This window comes from Amblyomma americanum, chromosome 3, assembly GCF_052857255.1.
Source record: "Amblyomma americanum isolate KBUSLIRL-KWMA chromosome 3, ASM5285725v1, whole genome shotgun sequence".
In the NCBI taxonomy this organism is placed as follows: Eukaryota; Metazoa; Arthropoda; class Arachnida; order Ixodida; family Ixodidae; genus Amblyomma; species Amblyomma americanum.
The window spans coordinates 211,539,482-211,562,484 of NC_135499.1; the positions used below are offsets into that span (position 1 = coordinate 211,539,482).

The window sequence follows — 23,003 nt, forward strand, 5'->3', positions numbered from 1 at the left end:
GGGGTAATTACGCAAAAACGGTAAGAATTATGGCGGCTTTAATTTATAATTTCCGAGGAAAATCTGCAGTTCATTTAAGGAATACAAAATATAAGGCATTAGTGCAATCTGTTTTGCTCTATGGGCTAGCTTCGCATGGCACATGTTCTGAATTCCTAATGCAAACAATCAATGAGCTAATCGAAAGATTAGAAAATTATATCGCCCATGGAATAGACTTACCTCTAGAAAAGAAAACATAGGCACACTGAAAGTGAGCGAAGTCTTTTGTTTTCAGTGGTTTATGTGTACTATTCATATGTAATACTTATGGGTAGTGGCTTAAATTACGTCTCCACAAAGAAGGGGCATTTAGAAAAACGGAAAGGTATATAAGGCCAAGAGCTTTGACAAACTGCAGTTCAAAAATTAGAAACTATTAAGCACCTACAGGATTTAATGATATCAGCGACGATTTATGCAGTATTCAAAAAAATGGTGAAAATATACAAAAGTGGCACTTTGCAACAAAACAAGAATGACATTTGTATATTGCTTTTAATTTTTACTTTCGTGTGCATGTCAGACATTGTCTTTTTTCACATTTTGATTTATTTCATTTGTATTTTTTTCTCAGACAAGAAGGGATCTTGTTATCTCATCATTGCTTTGCTTATAACATTGCCTTTGTAACTGATGACGGATCCGCCAACTGCTAGGTCAGTCAACAAGCGTTTTGTGCTTAGGCTCAAGAGCAGTGTTATGTGTTGGTAAAACTATACGAATATACTGTATTGAATTGTGTAGTTGTGTTGTATTGTACTACTGAACTGCACTGCACTGTACTGTACTGTACTGTACTGTACTGCATCGCACTGTACTGAACTGCACTGTAACACACTGCACTGTACTGTACTGTATCGTATTTTATTAGTGCGCAGGCGTTCCGCGCAGAAAGAACAAGTAACTGTCTAGCCATGGCTGTTTGTTGTATCACTCGAGCATCAAATGATCTCTTGTACGCACAAGCAACAAGCAAAGCAACAAATGAGTCCCACACTCGAACCTACACACGAATGATATATTACAAGCAACTGCAAGCGCCACTCACTAGCGTCTGTGCACCCAAATTTCGATTTTAAAGCTGCAGGCATTGTTGTACAAGTACGAAGAACTCACGAAGCAAGAATAGACGTCTAAAGCTCTATAGCTCACTCCTGAAACAATACCAGCGGGACCACCAGCGTACCATCTGTTCCCCCCGTACCGAACAGTTGAACCAACACGACGGACAGGAAAGCCAACATGTTTAATTAAGGTCTATCTCTCCTAAGGGGACAGCCCGTTTCTGTTCTCTCTTTGTCTCAGTCAAGACTCATATAAACCCAGGCGGTGCACGACGCTTCTCACATGACGTTGACAGCGCTTAAGAGCTTTGCTTTGTGGCGTTTTGTATAGAACCAATGTGTAGAAAGAACTTCGGCGCCAGATCTCAGTCGCCGATACTTGTTATGCAGATCAGGTTTGTCGCTTCCGAGACTCGACCTGATTACGCGGCCAGGGAATCGTATCCTAAAATAAGGTATCTTCTTACAAATCAAGGGGATGTTCGATTTCTGCTCGGTTGAGTGTACACTGGCGCGACAAATCGTTCTTCGAACCGAGCTTCATTCGGTGAAGGGGCTCGAGGGAAGTTTCGAAACCGCGAGGCAATCCTTTTGTTTGGACGACCGTGCGTTATCAAGGCGTCCAAAATTGCGGCTGGGTCTGGGAAACGCGACAGACGGGAGCACAAAGGGCGCAATTCGCAAGCGCTCGCATCCGTTATGTTGCAATGGAACACGTCGCAGTGATGTTATCGCAGTCAATCGTGAGCAGTTTCGTAAGTTAAAGGAGCTTGAGGGACAACTTGCCGAGTTTTATAACGGAAATGTCGGCAGACTAGTTACGGAAGCGTTCCCGATATGAATGTGCGCCGGTAGCACGGCGGATATTGCGAATAAATATCTCGGCCGAAGCAACCGCATTGAACTTTCCGCTGTAAGACACGAGTCAAAAGAATAACTTTGGCTGACTTCGAAATGCTGCAGTTATTAAGAATAAACAGCCGTTGCCCCGCATGCATCTGAGCCCTCAGTGATGGATCACAGTGAACCCAAATCAAGCCGCAGTATTGCAACTCAATGCTGCGCTGGAGGTGGAGGTGGGAATACCTTAGCAATCTCCGATTTGCTGATGACTTTGCCTTGGTAAGTAACTCAGTGGACGAACTGAAAGGCATGGTCGAGGACATAAGCAAAACAGAACAGTGGGTCTGAAGATCAAAAACAGTCTCGGGAGAGAACAACAGTTTACAGTAAGCAGTGAAGCATTGGATGTGGTGAGGAAATGCGTCTGCCTAGGACAGGTAGTGACCGCAGAGACGGACCACGTTGTTGAATTGACTAGAACAAAAATGGAATGGAGTCCAATTCACAGGCATTCTCAGGGGATGAATAGTAGTTCACCAATATCCCTGAAGAAGAAAGTATATAATGACTATATCTTACTGATCCTAACCTATGGGGCGGGAACGTGGAGGCCAACGAGAAGGGTCGGACTTGAATTGGAGACAGCACAGCGAGTTGTTGAAAGAAAAATTAGTGGTGGAACGATAAGAAATGTAAAGAGACCAGAATGGGTCAGATAATGAACCCGAGTTATTGGTACCCTATATGAAATAAAAATAAATGGGCATAGGCAAGGCATGTAAGGCGAGATAACCGACAGTCCCCTAAAGCAGCGCAATGAATTCCAAGAAAGGGCAAGCGTAGCAGGGTGTGTGTGTGTGTGGGGGGGGGGGGGGGGGGGGGGGGGGGGGCGTCAAAAAGTGAAGCGGACGGATTAGGTTAGAGAGTTGGTGGGGATAAGGTGGCCGCAGGTGGCACAGAACAGGGTAAATAGCAGGGATATGCGAGAGGCCTTTTTCCTGCAGTGTACGTAGCTAGGCTAATGATGACGGTTGTAACGCGCGCTCAGCACCAAGATCACAATGAGAAAGACTGATCGTAAGCCTGGTTGGGAGTCGTGATATAATACAGTGACTTTTTTTTTCAGAACTCGCGCTCGACCAGACTTTGTTCACGGTCTTCACTTTTCTCTATAAATGCAGCATAGCTCGTGTACAGAGCTTGAAGCTGCAGCGCACGACACACGATTCTGGTTTTCATCTGTACGGAAGAAATAGTTCATTTTCTTTTTCACATTTCAAGAAAAAAGAAACTGTCTCGATCGTAATCTTTGCGGACCTGAGCGTAGCTTTCATTCTGTCGTTTTCTTAATACTCGGCGGTGGGCGCAGGTGGCCTGGATCCACACGGACCGGCACATGCTCATCTCGATGCACGACAACCTGATCACGACCAACCCGCGCTACGGCATCGCGCATAACGGTCACCGCACGTGGCAGCTGCACGTGCGCGACGTCGAGGAGGCCGACCGCGGCGAGTACATGTGCCAGATCAACACCAACCCCATGAACAAGATCATGGGCTACCTGCAGGTCGTCGGTGAGTCAATGGGCTCTGGGCATGGGTGATAGGGGGAGGGGGGGGGGACGTCATTTCATTTCATTTAGTTGAACCCTTTTACATGAAAATGGAGGGGGCCACGGTAAAAGTCAAAGAGCCGCTAAGGCTATAAGCGTCGATTTGGAATCCTCTACTTTTCTGTCCCTCATTACTAACGTTTGTCTTTGGGGTCTAAACACTTACAATTTCTTTTAATGCATCACGTTGAGTGCGAACATTGTGCGCAAGTGGCAAATGCTGCTCGATGCTGCTTGTTTTTTTGAGAAAAAAACTGCGAAACAATGGTACTGTACATCCTCAACAAAATGCGTAACAATCGCGAGTGACCGTTCATAAAACAATCCTGGGCAACTGCATAGCTTATGGACGCGGGATCGTATCCCTTCCCTCGGCGGCAGCATTTCGTCAGTTAAAGGTCTCCAGGTGGTCAAAATTGTTGCGGAGTCCTGTACTACGATATCCCTCATGCCGAACATGATACTTAGGGACATAAAACATCATACCATACCATACCATACCGTACCGTACCGTACCGTACCGTACCGTACTGTAGCATACCATACCATACGATCGCAGCAGTGGCCAAGTGGTTGAGCATTCGCCTCGCATGCGGAAGGAGCGGGGTTCGATCCCCAGTGTCGCCGGGTACCCACCGGCGATACAATGGGCACAAGCTTTCCCCTGGTCTGGTGCTCGGCTCATTTAGGGTGAAATGCTTGGGAAATGGGTCTTTGACCCCACCCTGAGAATTCGAAAATACCTTGTGCCATGGCGCTCTTTGCCCATAGATGCCCTTGCGCCATAAAAGCCCATAATCAACGAACCATACCATACCATATCATACCATACCATTTCCCTATGTTTTCCTTAGCTGCAACCGCCGCCGCGGTGGCTAAGTGGTTATGGCGCTCGGCTGCTGGCCCGAGAGACGCGGGTTCGATTCAGGCAGCGGCGGTCGAATTTTGATGCAGGCGAAATTCTAGAGGCCCGTGTACTGTGCGATGTCAGTGCACGTTAAAAGAACCCCAGGTGGTCGAAATTCCCGGAGCCCCTCACTATGGCGTCTCTCATAGCCTGAGTCGCTTTGGTACGTTAAACCCCCTAAACCAAACTAAACCAAACCTTAGCTTCAACCGTGCGTGCATCTTACCTATTTTCATACGAACGAGCCGTTCATCCACCTTATTCTTGTCCAGTCATAGCTCACCGTCCTTGTCATGTGTGTGCCTCGAGCTAAAAGCCAATTTGTACCATGGTATTCACATGGTCGCTACCTGTCTGTTTACTCGTGCGCGCTTTAGTCTACTCATCCACTCGACGGGAGAACAAAATAGACTGCAGAGATTGCTGAGTGCCGTAAACGTTCTGCACAAATTGAAGAACCTTCTTCTTTAGGCTTGTCACACACTCGACTAAAACGAGCGCGTATTATGCTGTAATAGTCTCAAAGTTCATACGCCGAGTCCAGAAAAGAGCGCAGAGTTTTAGCTCAAACTGGAAGCGATTTTTTTTTCTTTGCAAACAATCTGCGACTGAAAGATAAACAATGATAGAGCAATGTTTCTTGGCACTGCTGTCGTCCGTTTAGCGGCATTGATTACGTCGAGAAGAAACCAACTCTAGAAAGTGGCACGAATGGTTTAAACGGAAGTGCAGCATATAAAAAACCGCCACGCGTGCTAGCACATTAAGTTTTGCAAAAGAACGTGTACATGCAGTTTAGCAGCTCGCTATTTATGTTCCTTGAAGACGCACAAAAACCATCAAGGAAAAAGCTGGCATTCTTCAGAAGTGGCTCAAAGCAGTTTTCTTATTCGCAGGCCGAAATTGAGCGGGCCACTGTAATGCGCGAGTTCCAAGGTTTTTTGTAAACATCTTGCATCGTCGTTTGTGCTTGCGTGTGCGCGGACGCATGGAAACCTCTTCACAGCGTCGCTCGCCCCTTGAAATGCAGATGTTTTTTCGGCTCTCGGGCGCTCTTCTGAGCTGCTCACAAGCAGCGAGAGAGCGCCCTTGAAGGCTCTGAGACGCTGTTCCTCTCTACAATCAGAACTCTCCTGAGAAGCAGACATAAAAGAAAAAAGCGAATAAGTCTGATGGGTAGCGAATGCGCTGCAAACGCCTAAAGAGCAAGTGCCCCAGCCAGACAAAATGTGGCACGGCGCCAGCAGGCAGCGTGCGTTCAGATTGATTTATTCTCATATGTTCTGACACATTGGAATGTTTTAGTGCATTTTCTTTGGACTAAATCCTTTTTGGTCTGCGTAAGGCGGTTCGTGGGCCAGCCGCCGTTTAGCAGGGGTTAAGCGAAAAAAGAACGAGTTAAAGAACATCTTGGCCTTTCCGGCCACATAATCTGCTTAACGTTGCTGCTCAACCACGTAGAACTAGCTCCTTCTTTCTGCCATCCCTTGATTTTGTTACTTTTGCCGCGACATCTGCCACGCATGCCAGTGCAGTGGGTCTTTTTGCACTACGAGCACACACACGGCAGTAATTCCAAATAACCGACATTTAAAAATAATTCTTAGCGAATGCTCTGCATCATACACCTTCTAATGAAGCAGTTCTTACTACGTATTATTTTCTTATCATGAGTCAACTTAAATTGCCCTATTTTGAGCACTTCTTTTTTGTAGAAAACAAATCTTTTGCAGAAAGTATTTCTGTAGCTTGACAGATTCTTTAAACAGGCCGAATATAAATTACTCTCATGTTTGCACTAGTGACGCCGACGTACTACCGGCCGTCATTCAACCTTATCTCTATCGGAGCACGTGGAAAGCTTCGTGTGGATTAGAAACCTTAACCATTGCACAGCTTGATATGTTTATCGTATACGGGACACTGAAAGAAAAGAAGAATAAACATTATACTGAGAGACTTTCGGTTTGGTTTATGGGGTTTAACGTCCCAAAACGACTCAGGCTATGAGGGACGCCGTAGTGAAGGGCTTCGGCAATTTCGACCACTTGGGGTTCTTTAACGTGCACTGATATCGCACACAGCGCGGGCCTCCAGAATTTCGCCTCCATCGAAATTCGACCGCCGCGGCCGAGATAGAACCCGTGTATTTCGGGTCAGTAGCCGAGCGCCATAACCCCTGAACCACCGTGGCGGCTTTGAAAGACTTTTAAAGAAATAAAATGCTTGACGGCAAACGCGACTTGCTTTAAGCCCGTGCTTACACTGGTAAGTTTAACAGCGGTGCAGTTGAGTGACCAATGGGGGAGTGCCTGCTTGACAGCGATGCCTTCTTTTGAGCAGTTGCTCGCTGCGAGTGCTCTATCCAGAGTGCACCCGCCATATGCTACGCAGTGCCCCCTAGGATCGACGACGAGAACACCAGCTCGGACATGGAGGTGCGTGAGAACAGCGACGTCTCCATCCGTTGCCGGGCCACGGGGACGCCAGAGCCTGACATCAAGTGGCGCCGTGAGGATGACGCGCTGATCCTGCTCTCCGGCAAGAAAGGTACTACGTCAGTCTAACTGTTCGCCCCCTCCCTCTCCCCTTTCCCATTGCGTATGTTTGTGTGCGTGTGCTCATTAGAGGTTCTATTTTGAAGACAAAAAAAGCAATTCACAGCCGCAAAAGGCCCGGGGAAATAAAAGGGAAACAGCAGAGTGATGCGTGAAAAAAGAAGTCAGGCAGTAGGCGGAGTTGGTATAGGCGAGAAAAGTAGAAACTGTTTGCGTAAACGGGACCGCTTAGATGCAAGGACATACACACGCATGAAAAAGTATACAGATACACGCGTAAGCGTCTCCTATCTCTGTACTGTACACGCGAATTAATTGCAAAAGTCCATACTCAATATGTATGTGCTGTACTGAAAACTGTAGCAATTATTGGGAAGAGCTAATTAACCCCACAGGAGCCTCTACTGCCGCAAACATTTCGCCGGTATAGGAGTAAAAATGACTTGTTTATTAACGAAGCTTGTTTATCAACATGCATATTTATAGCTAGCTGCCTGCTTTCTGTTTGTTATATTTTTTTGATTCCACAGTAATATCTGTCCTCACACAATAGAGTACAAGAAGAAATCCGAGAGGTCGTTAAAGTTAATCAATCCTAGAGTCTTTTTTAGTCCCGTTCCTGTTAGAAGTATACTTACCTGTTTCTTACTTAACTGAAGCTCTTCATTATGCTACGGCGCTGTAAGCTCGAACAGTTATTTGTACGTAGAAGTGACACAGAATATTAAGTTATGTACATTTTGTAGACAAGTATTTTGAACTGATGGTCGACCGAATTGCTTTTCGTGAGAACAGCATTCTGAAAAATTTACGAATATTTACTTGCTTACTTGCAGGTTTGATTGCCCTCCATTTTGAAAAAAAGAATCGCCCGCACGAAGCTCTTTGTTTCAAGGCTATATTGCAATGCGCGGCACCACAATATCTTACATAGAAAATTCATCTATGCAACAAGATTGCACGACCCGATCCTGACGCTGTAATCACCTGAAATATCGTTGAGGACTCAAGGCCGCTGGATCATAAGCTACACGCGTGCATTAGGCAAAGTTATGAGATTTAGGGGAAGTCCCATAATACGCAGCCCAAGTTTCCGCCAATAAAACTCGATCTTTCTAAAAGCAACGCGAAGCCTGTCTTCGTTCAAACCCTAACACAGGCTCACCAGACAACTTTAGTTCAGAGACGTTTGGCGCTTGGTTTTCACCCCGGTACGAAATTTCCGGAGTGCAGTTAGGCGACTTCCTGCCATCTCGGGGCTTCCATTAGCGTCGCAGGCATCAAGGCTGGCGCACTACCCATGCGAGCTAGCGCGCGTAACAGCTTAGTGCGCTACGCGGAAGGAATGCACAAAGATTTTCCTCGGCGTCCTGAATTTTGTATTAGTCTGGGAGTAACTTTCTTCGCTGCTTGCGTTCGACTCCTACTCTTTTTCTTGGGATCCCACGTACGCTGACACAAGATGATCGTCAAGGTCCTCGCATCCAGCGCTGGATGGAGCGTGAGCACTCAAAAGTCCCAGGCTCGCGCATTGCGCGTCTAATTCATTCAAGCAGAGTCACGGCAACCGGGGGCCGCCGCACGCTAGCAGTGCGTGTCCCGCTGCTATGACATCGCACACAGGACCGAAGCATCCATCCCCCCCGTACGTGTGTTTCTTCGGGCACGGTCGGAGAACCTAATAACGCCAACAGCAGTTGCGCCGTTAACGACTGTCCTTCCTGTGTCGTGGCGTCCTTGCCCGCTTTCGCCTACACCTTGGCTCTGGCATAAAACCCCACTTGGTCAGCAGCAGGGGCAGCAGAGAGGAAAGTACGGCATAAGCGTCGAAAGAAGAGAATGTGAAAAATGCTACAGCGGATGCAAGAGCTTCAGGGGCCGCAGGAAAAACGCGACTCGCAAGACTAAGAAGTGGCGAGTCGACGGCGCTTCGGAAGATTTGCCACGCTGGCCATAATAAAAGGAAAGGGGAGTAAGAGGGAACGATTGAAAGAAAAAAAAAAGGACGCGAGAAAGAAGACAAAGAGGTTTTAAAAAACACCAATTTGAGGAGAGTAAGAGAAGCGCTTGAGAGAAAGGAAAACAGGAACGAGCCTTAACTCGCGGGACGACGACGCTGGCGGAGGCAAGAGAGCGGAGTAAAGGCGCACGACATGATTCAAAGTGCGTAAAAGACGTACGGCGCCCCGGCAGCGACGAGGGCGCGTCTGCGTCCATTATGTAACGAGGAGGAGGACCCGCACGCCTGTAAAGGGCGCCGCTGCCCGAGACCAGAAACAAGAGGAACACGGGTGGTGGGCACGGGTGCTGAGCTGGAGAAGGGGGCGAGGAAGGAGGAAGGCTGCGGAATAAAGAGAGAGAGTGGGGGGGGGGGGGGAGAAGTAAAGGGTTGCACAGACACCAAGGGGGCGTGCGGGGCATGCAAAGAGCAAAACGGCAGAGAAACTCGTTTTGAAAATTGAAGTCTCGAGGACAGCGCCTAAGTGAAAGTTACGACGTCGTCACACGGTCCCACGGTCCTTTCGTGGCGTCGTCCGGTCCGGCCCGGGGCCCTGCCGGCCACTGGCTTCTCTTGCTGAAACAAGAGGCTCGAAATAGAAAATAGGGTCCCCCCCATCCCCTGCCTCCGCTTTGCTGACTGCTCCGCCTTCGTCGATGGATCGTCACTGCCTGCAGCTTTCCCTCACAACACAACTCTGCGGCGGCTGCGGGGGGAGCTCGCTTCGTGGCGTTGTGTACTACGCTACGCGAGCTCCTCTCTCGAAAAGCCGTTTGTCTTTTTGCGTGCCCTGGCTAAGTGATGGCACGCAAATCATGCGCACCCTGGCCTTTCTCGGAGTTGCGTGAAAATGAAGATGCAAACGATGTTTGCTTCCTCGGCGCAGGCGCAAAAACGGCATCATCACAGAATTTTCCCGATACGATTTTCTCTTTACGGTCATGTAAGTTACATCGCGGCACGCATCGGTAATGGTGGAGGAGAAATACATACATGAGCCTCTGCCCTGTACAGGGTCCTCAAACATTTAGCAACGTGTGAGTTTTGCGTCAGCAATTTATTTCGAATAACTGAATGCAGACCCTACCGGATTTCTTGTCAATATGCTTCCTTTGGGCTCCGAAGTCTTTGTGCCAGACTACGTGTGTTTGTGCAGTGCAAGATTCATCCGCTACTTTCGTAATTTCTATCTGTGGTCTCGTAGCTGTGGGGCCCCTTATTTCCTCCTTTCCCTCATCTGGGCTCTCTTTACTTGCATGCGTGTCACTTTGCTTTGTTACTTATCAGCGACAGTAGTAAAGAAAATAAAGGTGCCAGTCCCTAAAGCATTCGGAACACATTTTAAGGAAATTGCTTCTGCCTTAGCTGCAAAAGCCGTCTCAACTGCGAAGCCAGCAGCCTCATCACATTCAGTAGAATTTCAGTTGAAAACTGTCTAAATGACTGAAGAGATGGCTACGTTCCAGGTTGTCGTAAAGGCTTTAAAGGTACTACAAATCACTTTAAAGTGTTTTCCAAAGAGTAGATATCTCAGATCTTTGCGACGCAGTAGAACCTTTGCTTTCATCAGCACATGAATATGCAAAGCCTTCTTACTGAAGCACCCTGATTCAGTCAAACTCGAGACTACTTGCGAAATCGAAGATGGTGAGGCCGCAGTCTAATCATCGACAGGAACAAGTATCAACGAGAACACTGCAGCAATGAAGCTGTCAGACATGAAGTGTCTGCCTGATGAAACTCTCACAGCATAGATGGTCCACAGTTTCCTGTGGATCTGTCTTCCCATCTCTTGTTCTCCTCCAGGTGCGCGCGTTAGGTGACAGTACGCATGGCTAGCTGAGCAGCCCCATTTTTTTTGCAACAAACTTTGCAGCACTGTTGCTTAAATCACGGTGAACCAGTCATCCTTAAGATGTCGCGCTCTGGATCAAGGCTTCCACGCTACGCTGGCGAAGTACCAGCGAAGCTACGACTGCTTAATCGTTTTGCGACTCTGGCATACAGCTTCGGCACTCGGAACAATCCCTAATGCCGCAGCTAATTATCTTATAGCATTGACTCGGTCATAATGCGGCCGACCACTGAAATAGTTGGGGGGGTGTTCGAATTCAGGGCGCGGCTGCCGCGCGCATGACTGGGCCCGGCTGCGCTTGACGGCTTCCGCTGAGACAATGCCGCGTGCGGCCCGAACGCAATAGGCAAGACGAGGGAGGGCTCCCCGCAAAGCCCGAGTGGTTCAAAACAGCTCGCGTTGGGGGTGGCCCTTGCCGTTCACTTGCAGGCGCCGTCTCCCATTCAGTGCCCTGCAAACTCCGCGAGGCTGCTGCATTTATTGACGCTCTAATCAAACTGCGTGAGAAACAAAGTTTGTTTACATTCGAGCCTGTTTGAAACTTTCAGCGCAGTTAATCGCGCTCCTGTTCTGGAAGTTCGTACGACACGGTTTGCAGTGGTAACATACCCGCAGCACGAGAGGATCAGTGCGGAAAAGGGATTTCGTTCCTTCAATCCTCTCAGCGTGACAGCGAAGAACAGACTGTGCTAAAGTGAAACCAAACCTTCCGAAGAGACAAGCGTGCGATTAAACGAGTTTATGCGTGAACGATGAGCATGAGGATTTGTGGCAATGCGTCGTTGATGGCGAGCGAACCGGAATTGAAGTCTTTAAGCTTGACTCCTTAGGTTAGGTCGCTAAGGTTGTGAATGGCCACTGCACGCAACGTGCGAGCACTTCCTGACTTCCAAGCATGTGATCAAGACAGTGACTAGGAGGCCGACTTGCTATAATCTGTCATGAACGCTTCAACCATGATTAGTTATATATGGCATCTGCAATGCTGCCTGTTGGCAGTAATCGAGGCTTGTTGGCAGGAAAACGCGGCCGCTTGTCGCGTCCTCGGCTTTAGCAAGTGCCTCCTCAAAAGGTCTTGGGGGAATTGGCTCATGAGCCGAACGTGCTATCAACTGAGCTGCCATGGCGCGTGGAATCAGCGATGAAGCGATGCGTTATACCCTTCTAGACTGATATATTCCATATAAACTCGCGTGAGCTGTTCGAGGTGGCTCGCACATTTTCTGCTCATTACCATGCATGTAAGTAAAGCGAATAACATGCAGCATTCTGTCTATTCGCCACACCAGTGCTATGAGAATCCAGAGAAGTGCTCACAAATGGCAAAGAGCGATGTATAACCCATTATCGTCACTTTTTCACGCGATATCGAGTTTTTCCTGCTCGAGTGCAGTAAGGTGAAGTAAGGTGAAGTAAGCACTCCTTCATCCGACGACGTTAGCACTGCGGGTGTCGATGTCTACGTCTTCCTTTCCCTAGGTCAACTGCATTACATCAGGCATGGCCAGGATTCGTACATGAAACGGTGTTAAAATTGGCCAACCTTATCTTGTGGGGTCCTGCGCAGGTGTACCGAGCTACCAGGGCGAGTGGCTCAACATGACCAAGGTTACGCGGCTGCACATGGGGCCGTACCTGTGCATCGCCTCCAATGGGGTGCAGCCTTCCGTCAGCAAGCGCATACTCCTCAAGGTCGACTGTGAGTACAGCGTACATCATCTAGGTGCTCTTCCGCGGTGTGTTGAGCTGTTTCCCGGAGCCATGTTCCACCAACTAAGCCAATCGCCTAAGCTAAAATGCTGCGTGCACATTTTCCCGTGTCATTGTAAACTGGATAGCAGTGGTTGTAACCGTTGTCATTTAGCGAAAGATAGCCGGAAATGCGACAGATGGAGTGCTGTTCTTTCGCTGAGCAGCGCGCGACACTATTTATTGGAGTGCTTCAATATAAAATCTTAATACATACTATCGAGCAGTTTGTGCAAAAAAATAGCAGTGTGATTTTTTAACGCGTAGAATGCGCGATATCTATGTCTTCCTTATGTAGTTTGCTTCGGTTTTGTCGGGTTTAAGGTGCCGAATTAACTAAGCCCACAAGGGAACGCGTAGTGAAGGGCTCCGGGTAATTTTGACCACCTCGAGTCGTCTAGAGTGCACTCACATCGCACAGTACATGGGCCTCTAGCATTTCGCCTCCCCCGGTATGCGACCGCCGCGACCTGGATCGAACCCACGTCTTTCGGGTCTGCAGCCGAGCAAAATAACACTGAGCCACCGCGGCGACTTTTCCTTAATTAGCGTGTAATTGTCCGCTTCTACGCCGCGTCGCCGAGTCCTATAAAACTCGATGTTTTTATAACCGGTTTCAAGGCTTTCCTATGTACTCTCTTACTAGCTTGCCAAAATTTTCACTTAACTCGCCATCTCTACGTCAGCCCTCGTAACGCCGTACCAGACAGATGCACCTCCCAGTCAACACGTGACACGATTCAGACCATCGCGATCTCTTAAAGGGCGCGATGTGTAAGAGGGAGGTGACTAACACTCATCTAATGCAGCAAATTAAGTTCACATAAAAACTACCGCTATGCGATGTACTGTGGCAACATTTACCATCAAAGAGTCCGAAGAAAAACAAAGGAAACTCTTTGTGCACGACAATTTTTCGTATACAACGAGGCGACAAGTCAAATTTTTATCTATTTTTATTTTCGCTGCAATTTTCTCGCCAGGCGGATTCGCTTATTCGCTTAGTCTTACAGCCTGGTTTTAAGCCATCTTCGTCCTATATAATTCCATGTGACTGAGCTGCGCATCAGAACAGCTGTAATGTTCTTATAACTGTATTCCCCATGCAGTGCTCTCGCTCGTATTATTTATTCTCTCGATCATCGATTAATTTAAGCAACTACAAGGTACATGTAAAATTGGAGTATACAGACATGGCGTGTTCTTCAGCGCTACAGTTAACCATCGGCTGTAGACCGATGTTTCCCCACACCGAGTGGCGGCGGTGCCGCGTATTTGTCGCAGTCGCGCCCATGATATGGCAGCCCAACCAGCTGGTCGGAGCTCCGCTCGGGGCCGACGTGACGCTCGAGTGCAACCTGGAGACGCACCCGCGCGGCATGACCTTCTGGGAGCGCGACGACGGCACTATGCTCATCTCGAACGCCAAGCATGACTCGCTGGTGCTCGAGACGGGGCCCTACCGCCTGCTGCTGCGACTCACCGTGCGCGACCTCAAGCCCGAAGACTTCGGCACCTACAAGTGCGTCTCCAAGAACCCCCTCGGAGAGACCGAGGCCAACATCAAGCTCCAGGGTCAGTGAGCTCGTACCATAGAGCATGCCCTTCGCCGATTCAGCATAGGCAGAGGTGGCACTGTACTCATTAGTCAACATTTTTGCCCTCCTTGCTACTATACTTTCAAAACTCCAGGGCAGGAGGCGCAACGCAAACTAAGATTTCGACATCGGTTTTAAAAATTAGCTCGCCTGTTTAAAAGCAGACAAGGACCCATAGCTTTGGTCATGCACTGGAAACAAAATAAAAGGCTTGATAGAATAAAAGAAAGCCGTTCTTACGTACTAATTGTTTTATTAATTTAGATGGGAGTAGTATATCAGTATTCCACAAATGATGACTCTGCCAAAATCTTTACTTTTGGCACCATTAATTAAAATTATGTAATTGAGAACTATAAAGAAGCACTGATCAATAGCTTCTCATAATTTCTTTAAGCCCAACTTACAGTGTACACAGCGGGTGACTTAATAAACCTCGCGCAGGGATTTTTTCCCCCTTTGTCTTCACATAAATCCCAATACTCTTGCAGAGATACCGCGGCCGACGTCTTCGACAGTGGCGTCTTCCAGGGAGTTCCAAGTCAAGAAGCACTGGGAGGCTACGTGTAAGCTTTCCGTCAAGAGAGGGTGGCAACACGCAACTTTGGACGCGCTTTCTAAATACCGCATAGCTTTGCGAAATTATGCGCTTCAAATAGCGCTACACCAAACAAAAAAAAACAGAGAGTTACAGAACAGCGTGGATTAAGCTTTCTTTCGCACCTAGTATGCTTTCAACGTAGCTTCTAGCCGATATATGGGGTCACAAATTATCTGAGCTAAAGTATTCGCGCGATTTCGTGCGACAAATGTATTTATTTATTTTTTCTGCACTTGTTAATTTCACAGCATTTCTAGTTAAAGCAAAGAGATTCCATAAGTGTCAAGAGAATCCATAAACTATGGCGGGGATGGGACGCCATCAATCTTACTCAGTACAGCGTAGAGTGCGGATTGGCGTGTTAAAAGAACATGCAGAGAAGCTCACTATGTGTACAAAAAAACGGCTTTTCTACTGTCTGAATTCCATCAATAAATAAATTGGTGCAAAGCAACTAGTATGCGCAAGAGCACTGTGAGCATTATCAGTAAAAAAAAAATAAAAAAACAGGTAAAAGTCTGAGTGGCTCTTCAATGACTGGTGCGCTGCACTGCTTCTAAACTAACTGAAGAAAGGAAATTGAAGGGAAAAAAAACGATGGTAAACAAGCTTATTACAGGACGTCTACCGAGTTTCGTTTCGCCAAATGACCTCCTTGTGTAAAGTTTGCGCTAGAAACAAACGATAACGATTGAGAATATCTATGCTCCTCGTTTTTGCACGTTTGTTTGTACCTTTCAGCGACGCAGCAATCAAACGGTCCCCGGCACCACTTAGGAACACACGCTTCCAACGCCCTGCTCAAAGAAGGTGTGTGCATCTCACGAACAGCTGAACTTTATTTTTTCCCCGGCGACAGTCGTAGGTGATTAACGCCTTTTTATAGCCACGCTATTTGGTTTCGAAGTAATTAAAGAGCTCTTGAAGCTTTTTTACTGACTGTGGGATTTCGTTCTTAGCTTACAGTATGCGATTTGTGTGGACCTGTTCGTTGGGTGCCTTTATTAGAGGGCTTCAATTGCAAATATCATAACATTGCGTTATTTTATCGCAGGTGTGTGGAACCAACCTTGTTAATATCAGAGTGCACATCATGCATAAATGCAGCCCTGCGTTGAACTCATTGTGGTTTCAAAAAAAAAAAAAAGAATCTCCTCGCTTTGAATATTTTTTCTGCAGTAGTGGTTAGTTTTCGGGCTGATCGTCTGTCGAATTTTTCTTCTTTTCTATCAGGACGCAGAGGAGAGTACTCCACTGAAGAGGAAGGCACCCAGGGTTATCCTCCTCCCAACTATAATCCGGACTACGAGAGAGCCGGTAAGCTCTCTATGCAACAGTTACTTGTTCTTTGCCCTTCCAATAATTATTTGACGCTTTAAATTGATAACCAGCGTTAAAACGAATGTTGCACTTCAAGGTTGTGCTATTCCGATTTACGAGGTTGAGTTTTCATTCCCCCCCCCCCCTCCCCCCCCCAAAAAAAGGTTATGTGCATTGTTTTCTCTCTGATAGAATTCAACTTTGCCTGCAACATAAATGACGGCTACTGTCTACAATGACACGTACACGTTCCATTTGGAGAAAAGATATCGAAAAGAATTTTTTTTTGTCTGGACTTTGTAGCATGTACTAGCAAGATGCTGAAGACATCCAAGCAGTACTTTACTTTCTAAGTAGAACGTTAATTTGGGCGAGTTGGTATAGATGCATCTTTAGTAAAACAGCGCGAACAACGTAGGACAAGATGAAGGAGGACACAGGACGGGCCCGTCCTGTGTCCTCCTTCATCTTGTCCTACGTTGTTCGCGCTGCTTTACTAAAGAGACTTTACTTTCATTGCGGTTATTACTACAATGCTGTACTGTGAACTGCCTTGCATATCATCCTTTCTTATATTACTTTGATCAGCTGCTCTAGAAAGGACTATTGCTGTGCTAGAGGTAAAAATTTGCCACAAGAAGCGTGTTTATGCGATATGAAGCAATAGTGCGAGTCAGCCGCTTCAAAGGGTCACGAACTGTATAGAAAGAGAGGGAAAAAGGAAAAATAACAAGAAGAGCAGTAGACACAGTATACGCAGTATGCGCAGTTAAATATTCCATTATGACTGGCCTGGCAGCCGAATGCAAGCCATAGACACTGAAGACGCGGTGTACTTTCTACAGCAACCTCTTCTACGCGAAATAGTTTCCCCAAAATGCAAGTAAGGGTTTGGAAGCAAGCGCGCTTAAGGTACTTTAAACCTCACAGGAAGTCAGACTAGATTCAAAGATTGCAGTTAGAAAATATCGCGCATGCAAATGTCATCAAAAACAGAACTTTATTTTTCAGAGAGAGAATATTGTGAATGTTATAATTCGTGAACAGTTGAGAAATCACGGCGGAGTTCTCTGCCATGGCAGCCTCGCGTGCTATTTATAATACATGGAAGACGGAAGGCATCATAAAACAAAACTTGCGAATTGGAGCGGTTCCTAAAGAGCGCTTCTTCACAAATAGAACAAAAAGATAAAAAATGATTTTTTGCAATAAACAGATGCCGTCCGTGGAGTGGCCATACAGGTCCATTTCTGCCACGTCGTACTTCCATAAGATTACTAAACTGCACCCACCATCTTGTAGCGAAAGACAATATTCTATTTACTTAATTCTCGTGTTATTGGGAAGAAACTCAGCCCTCCGCGTCAAAAAAATGAAGAAATAATAGGAATATGTTCACCTACTTGAATGCAATTGAGAAATGAAAAACTCGGGGGTCGAGTTTATGGCCTCTTCAAACGCGACGCCGCATTCAGAGAAGTATTCTCCGCGGTTCACGTTGAGAAACGTCGGCGTGTAAATGTCACAGGGCCAATCACCGCTGCTATGCCCCTACAACTCAGCAACAAATTGGCATTGGCCGAATGACCCTAGAAATCCAAACATCCACGGAGCATATGAAATGAGAAGAAAACAGGCCCACACATTAAAGCGAGGCAGCGATCGAGTGACGGACAAAAATTATTAGCGTAAATGCGCGCCGCATGAAATCCCGCCGGAATCGCACAACTCGCGCGCTGCCCCCAATCGCGCTTGTCGTAATTTTCGTTTCACGCTCGCTTTCTCTCGGCGTGTGGCAACTCCGCACTGCATCGAGCACCGCCCCCGACTGCTCACGCAGTCGGCGTGTATGCTTTATGAAGGCGTCAGCGGAGCGTCTTATGTGGAGCTGGCCGCAGCCCCACAATGCGCGCCGCTGCAAGCCCGTCGTCGTGGGCGCATTTACATGCGACGTGTCCTCTTCGCGATAAATGGCAGGCCGTATATATATACGAACCCGGGCTCTCGTCGCCGTCGCCAGCACTCGCTCAGAGGGGCCGACACTACAATTTGCCGGAATGGGTGCCATTGGCACCGTTGTTGCTGGCTCGCCGGGGCCCGAGCAAGCACTCATTTACGGTCGCTCGTATAAAAAGGCGACCCTTTTGCGCTTCCCGCCCTCTCATAAACCCCCTTCCCGCCCGTCTATTAAAGCGGCCGCGACCCGCCGCTCTGTTCTGCGCCGACTGGGAGGCACTCTGCTGAGCAGCCGTATAGGTCGCGGGTTCGCTTTCCTGCCATCTGCAATGTTTTATCTGAATTATTTTTTTTTAGAGCGCAGGTCTTAAGCGCCCGTTCGTGAGCTGAGCCACGTCGCCGTCATCGGTGTAATCAAGGCAAACCATAAATAAATTAATAAATACAAGTAAGCACTTCCGCGACTTAGATTCGAACCCGCGGCGTCGCGAACAGATCAGCATCGCTGGCCAATGCTGGAGAGCACTAGCATATCGCCGCTTCTTTTTCCTTTTTTGCTACTAGCATATCGCCGCAGCCGATCATGCCTCGTGTTAAACTGCAACATACTCGCGCGCTGCGCACTGCCCATTGTGATTTGTTTTGATTATGATTTATGGGGGTTTAACATCCCAAAGCGACTCAGGCTTTGAGGGACGCCGTAGTGAAGGGCTCCAGAAATTTTGACCACCTGGGGTTCTTTAACGTGCACTGACATCGCACAGTACACGGGCCTCTAGAATTTCGCCTCCATCGAAATGCGACCGCCTCGACCGGGATGGAACCCGCAACTTTCGGGCCAGCAGCCGAGCGCCATAACCACTGAGCAACCGCGGCGGGCCACTGCACATTGTCATCTTCATCAACTAATACTACTATCGGACTGATGTACACATTCTCGCGCGCTGTGCATTGCACATTGTAGTCTTCATCAACTGATGCTACTCTCGAACTAATATCGTCGCCAGGCGTGCCGACGACCCAGCAAAGCAAAACAATGAACCTACATAACCTGAGACACCGAGAGAGCTGCGCTCATATTTCACAATTTCACATTAGGCAGAATCTTAATCGTCCTTAAAAATTTTTAACGCGATTACCGGAGAGGTATAAACTACTCCAGAGAGTTTCTAGGAAGTTGCTACATGTCTTAACTAGCCTCAGTAATTTTTAGGAGTGCTACATTTCTCATCAATCATCATAAAAAGGTGACAACATTCAAACGGTTACAGTACAACGCGTTGTTCCCTCGTTAATGTCACTTGCTGCTGTGGCCACGGCGCGTTTTTCGTCTCAATGAATCATGATGGATTAAGTCAAGCCAGAGAAGTTAGGCTGCGTTTGTTTATTACTAAAAGCACGATTTATTAGCCTCCGAGACACGAAGAAGTTGGACGATGGAGGCGCATTGAAAACCGGTAATCGAACAAACACCGAACCCTCAGTCCGCTGATGATGTTTCGACAAGCAGGCTTTTCCTCGACAGCACCTTAAGAAACACTAACTTTTCTGGCACAAGCAGGTACAGCGGAATACAACTTACCTGAGACCTTCATTTTGAATTTTCCGAATTGCGTTTTATATATCTTCCAGCAACTTTCTTCTTTTGCTTAGTTAACAGTTGTTTTGTGTGCCCAAAAGCGGAACCTCTCTTGCGTTGCGGGAATACGTGGCACTTGCTTGCTTATCAATTCGCAACTTCAGAAAAGGAGAAAAAGGCCGGTTGTAAGCATTTTACTATATCTCGGATGAGACAAAAGCAAAAAACTGACACCTCTGTCACAATTCGTTGACACCTTGTATAGATTCGCTGTGTCAGCCGGGGTGCCAGTGCCATGGCCGTACGGGGTCTGAACACATGCGCGTAATGTCAGTGCTTTGCGGTGTCCCTGAGATCTTGAAGGGTCCGAACTCGCTCGCTCAATAAAGTTTTCTATCCATCTACCCTTCCCCTACTAGCATTTCTCAAACCTGCCTAAATCACCACTTTTCTCTCGTGCCTACTGTTTCAAACACTTTTTTTTTCTCCTCTCCCGTCGCAGGGTCCAAGGACATCCCGCCCTCATCATCCGGCCGCGGCTTGGCTGCCGTGACATGCGCCACGTCTTCCTTCGTGGTCCTGGGCTTTGCAGTCGCTACCCTGCTGCACGGCGCCTGTAGCGTTTGACCGCTTCGAGGAGGGCACGTCATCATCGCGAACCACGCCTGTCTTCGCTTACAAAGCCGCAAGAAGCCAGAGTGAAAAGAAAAAAGCAACAAAAAAGGCGTGCTGCGAAGAAGCGCTTGTTTTGTTCGTTCTATCCCGCGGTGTACTCGGTTCGAGCCCACAAAGGAAAAAAAAAAGGAAACAGACATTCACCGTTGCACGTGTGACGTCTTCGCGACGAGACTATACGAGTGGTGGACGCTGCAACGGTCCATCGGTGCTTCTCACGACCCAAACTTGCCGCGCTTCGCCGGCGGATGCTTCGTCTCCCGCGCCAGCAGCGATGCCTTCGGCGGACTGCTCGGCGGACTGCACGGCCGACGCCGGCTCGAGTCGCTTACGGACAACTCTGTGACATCTCTCCGCACTGTATTAACCCCATTTCCCCGAGGTTTTTGTGGGCCCCATTCCCTGTGAAGAAGAAACGACGTGCCAACAATGCCAACTCAAAGGAATAGAACAAAGCGGGTTGTCGCTGGACAGTTCAAAAACGGCGAAAGCTTAAGGAACGCTGCCGCGCATAATGCTGTATGAAAGTGTGAAAAACTCGAGAGCTGCTGTTTTTTAGGACAGGCAAGATTGTGTGCCAACATAAAAGCGTAAACAAAAAATCAATTTTGTGGGGAAAAAAGCAGCAGTGTAGGAAGGACTAGTAAGAGATGACTCACAACTTTTTTTTTATCGTGCAAGAATAGTACAGATAGGACCACAACTGCAACACAAATGTGGTTTTGCCAACTTTGGAAACTAAAGAACGATTTGCAATACCATATACAGTTTACGCTTTTTAATTTACGTAACTAATGCGAAGCATCTTGTTTCATAAGATGCGCATGATATTTACTGCGTTAGATACAAAACTCCGAAGAAAAAAAAACGTTCATCGCTGCAGGCTGACAAAGTGAAGATCATTGTAGCTTTAGACGCGCTATTTTGACTCCTCCCCCAAAAAATCATTCCATATGGAAGCCGCTTTCGTGGAAAGTGTGCACTTAGTTTGGTATACAGCGTATGTACGGAGCGCACAATTTAATGCCCCCGCGACAATGCAGCATTTCAGCAGCTCTCGAGTTTAGCGTGACCGCGTGCGTTGTCCCTAACGCGAGAAGGCTCTTTGAACACGTACATCTCTCCAGTTTTTGGGTAACATCCCGGGAACATCGACCGGACGGTCGTTCAGCGCCTCATGCCGGGCCGCAGTGACGAAATGGACGAGACTACGCGCATGCGCACAGAGCGCTTGCAAGTTGCAGCGTCGTCCGCTCGCCTTTTCTGCTGGCATAACATAAGCCCCGCTGCTCGTCCGCTCGCGACGCGCACGCGCACAGAGCGCTTGCCAATTGCAGCGTCGTCTGCTTGGCTCTTCTGCTGGCATAACATAACCCCCGCTGCAACTTGCATGCGCGTACTCTCGTCCGTTTTGTCACTGCGATCCTGCATTGGATTCTCAACAACAGTCTGGTCGACGCTGCCGTGGCAGAACCAAAAAAATAGAGATCTGTATCCCCGAAAGACTGCGAAAGACAGCTCCGCTTCAACCACTCGAACGTGTCATGTCCTTTGCTTTTCTTTCACTAGTTCATAGCGCCACACACGTTGAATGCACTATTTTGTTTACGACACGTCGGACATTTTTTTCGATTTGGGGAACAGCGACTTATGCCCTTGCAGGTATCAGTCTCAATAAACGGGCACGTGAGAACGCGGTGATGTATGCGGTTCTTTATGCGCACTAGTGAAGGGCCACGTAGCAATCTTGTAGAACGGCAGACGTCAAATGCCTTTTAGCCTCCGTGAGCCACCGCCGTGCTAAATTGCGCTGCATGCGAAAGGAGATGAGCACGTCTCAAATGTGCTCCCTGTACTATAAGACATGCTTCAGTTTACCTGCAAAAGAATGAATTACTGACGCCTCGGCGGACTTACTTGAGCTAAAATGGCATTTGCTCTGTATATGATGCCGGGATTGAGGCCACTGCACTTGTATTTTTGTTGTAGATACAATATCTTCTTGTTGAATGAGGGAAACAAGTTGGTTTTTTGTCACAAACTACTGCTTCTCTTTCAGTTCATTTCATGAGACACAAAAAAACTTACGAGGGTTTCTTGCCAACGTTTTTTGATGTCAGGTCCATCTGGTTAGAAAAATCTGAAACTTTAAAAGTTATGTTTGCCTTATGTTCACCATATTAAGGATACTTTCAATCGCTCGAATAAAAATAAAACAGAGTGATGCCATTTGTGACACCGTTCGATGAGAAAGTTATTTACTTGTTTTGTACGTATTTTCTGCTCACTGAACTTCGCATCAAGCAGCTTTTGTGTATTTCCAGCTTGAGTGAATAACGAGCTTTCGACGAAATAAAGTTGTACAGTCTGTGGAGATCAACACCTTGTCTGTGTCCTTCGACGAGGTGGAAGAAAATATTCTTTTGAACTACAACGTCTGTGAGAAAAAAAACCACTCTTCAGCGTTTCCTCCACACAGCATGCAAAGAGGCACTATTCAATTTTAGCTTGACGATATAATGCAATGCAAATATTTTCTTTGTGCTGCGAAATTAGCCTAAGTGCTGATATTACGAAACACTTTCTCTCACAGCGGACACCCCCATTCTGAGCTCTTGTTAAACTTCATTAAACGCACAACA

At 47.4% G+C, this 23,003-nt stretch overlaps 1 protein-coding gene across 1 annotated transcript in view; it reads left to right on the forward strand.

Annotated features, from left to right (window-relative positions):
• The window catches only part of LOC144125995 (lachesin-like), a 158,566-nt gene extending 135,827 nt beyond the window's left edge, over positions 1–22,739 (forward strand). Inside the window, exons 3-10 of the mRNA XM_077659856.1 lie at positions 3,319–3,526; positions 6,866–7,021; positions 12,451–12,582; positions 13,917–14,207; positions 14,722–14,796; positions 15,573–15,641; positions 16,065–16,148; positions 20,189–22,739. Of these exons, the coding sequence (XP_077515982.1) occupies positions 3,319–3,526; positions 6,866–7,021; positions 12,451–12,582; positions 13,917–14,207; positions 14,722–14,796; positions 15,573–15,641; positions 16,065–16,148; positions 20,189–20,313 (1,140 nt within the window). The 3' untranslated portion in view covers positions 20,314–22,739. The remainder of the gene's footprint in view (positions 1–3,318; positions 3,527–6,865; positions 7,022–12,450; positions 12,583–13,916; positions 14,208–14,721; positions 14,797–15,572; positions 15,642–16,064; positions 16,149–20,188) is intronic.
• The last annotated feature ends 264 nt before the right edge of the window (positions 22,740–23,003 follow it).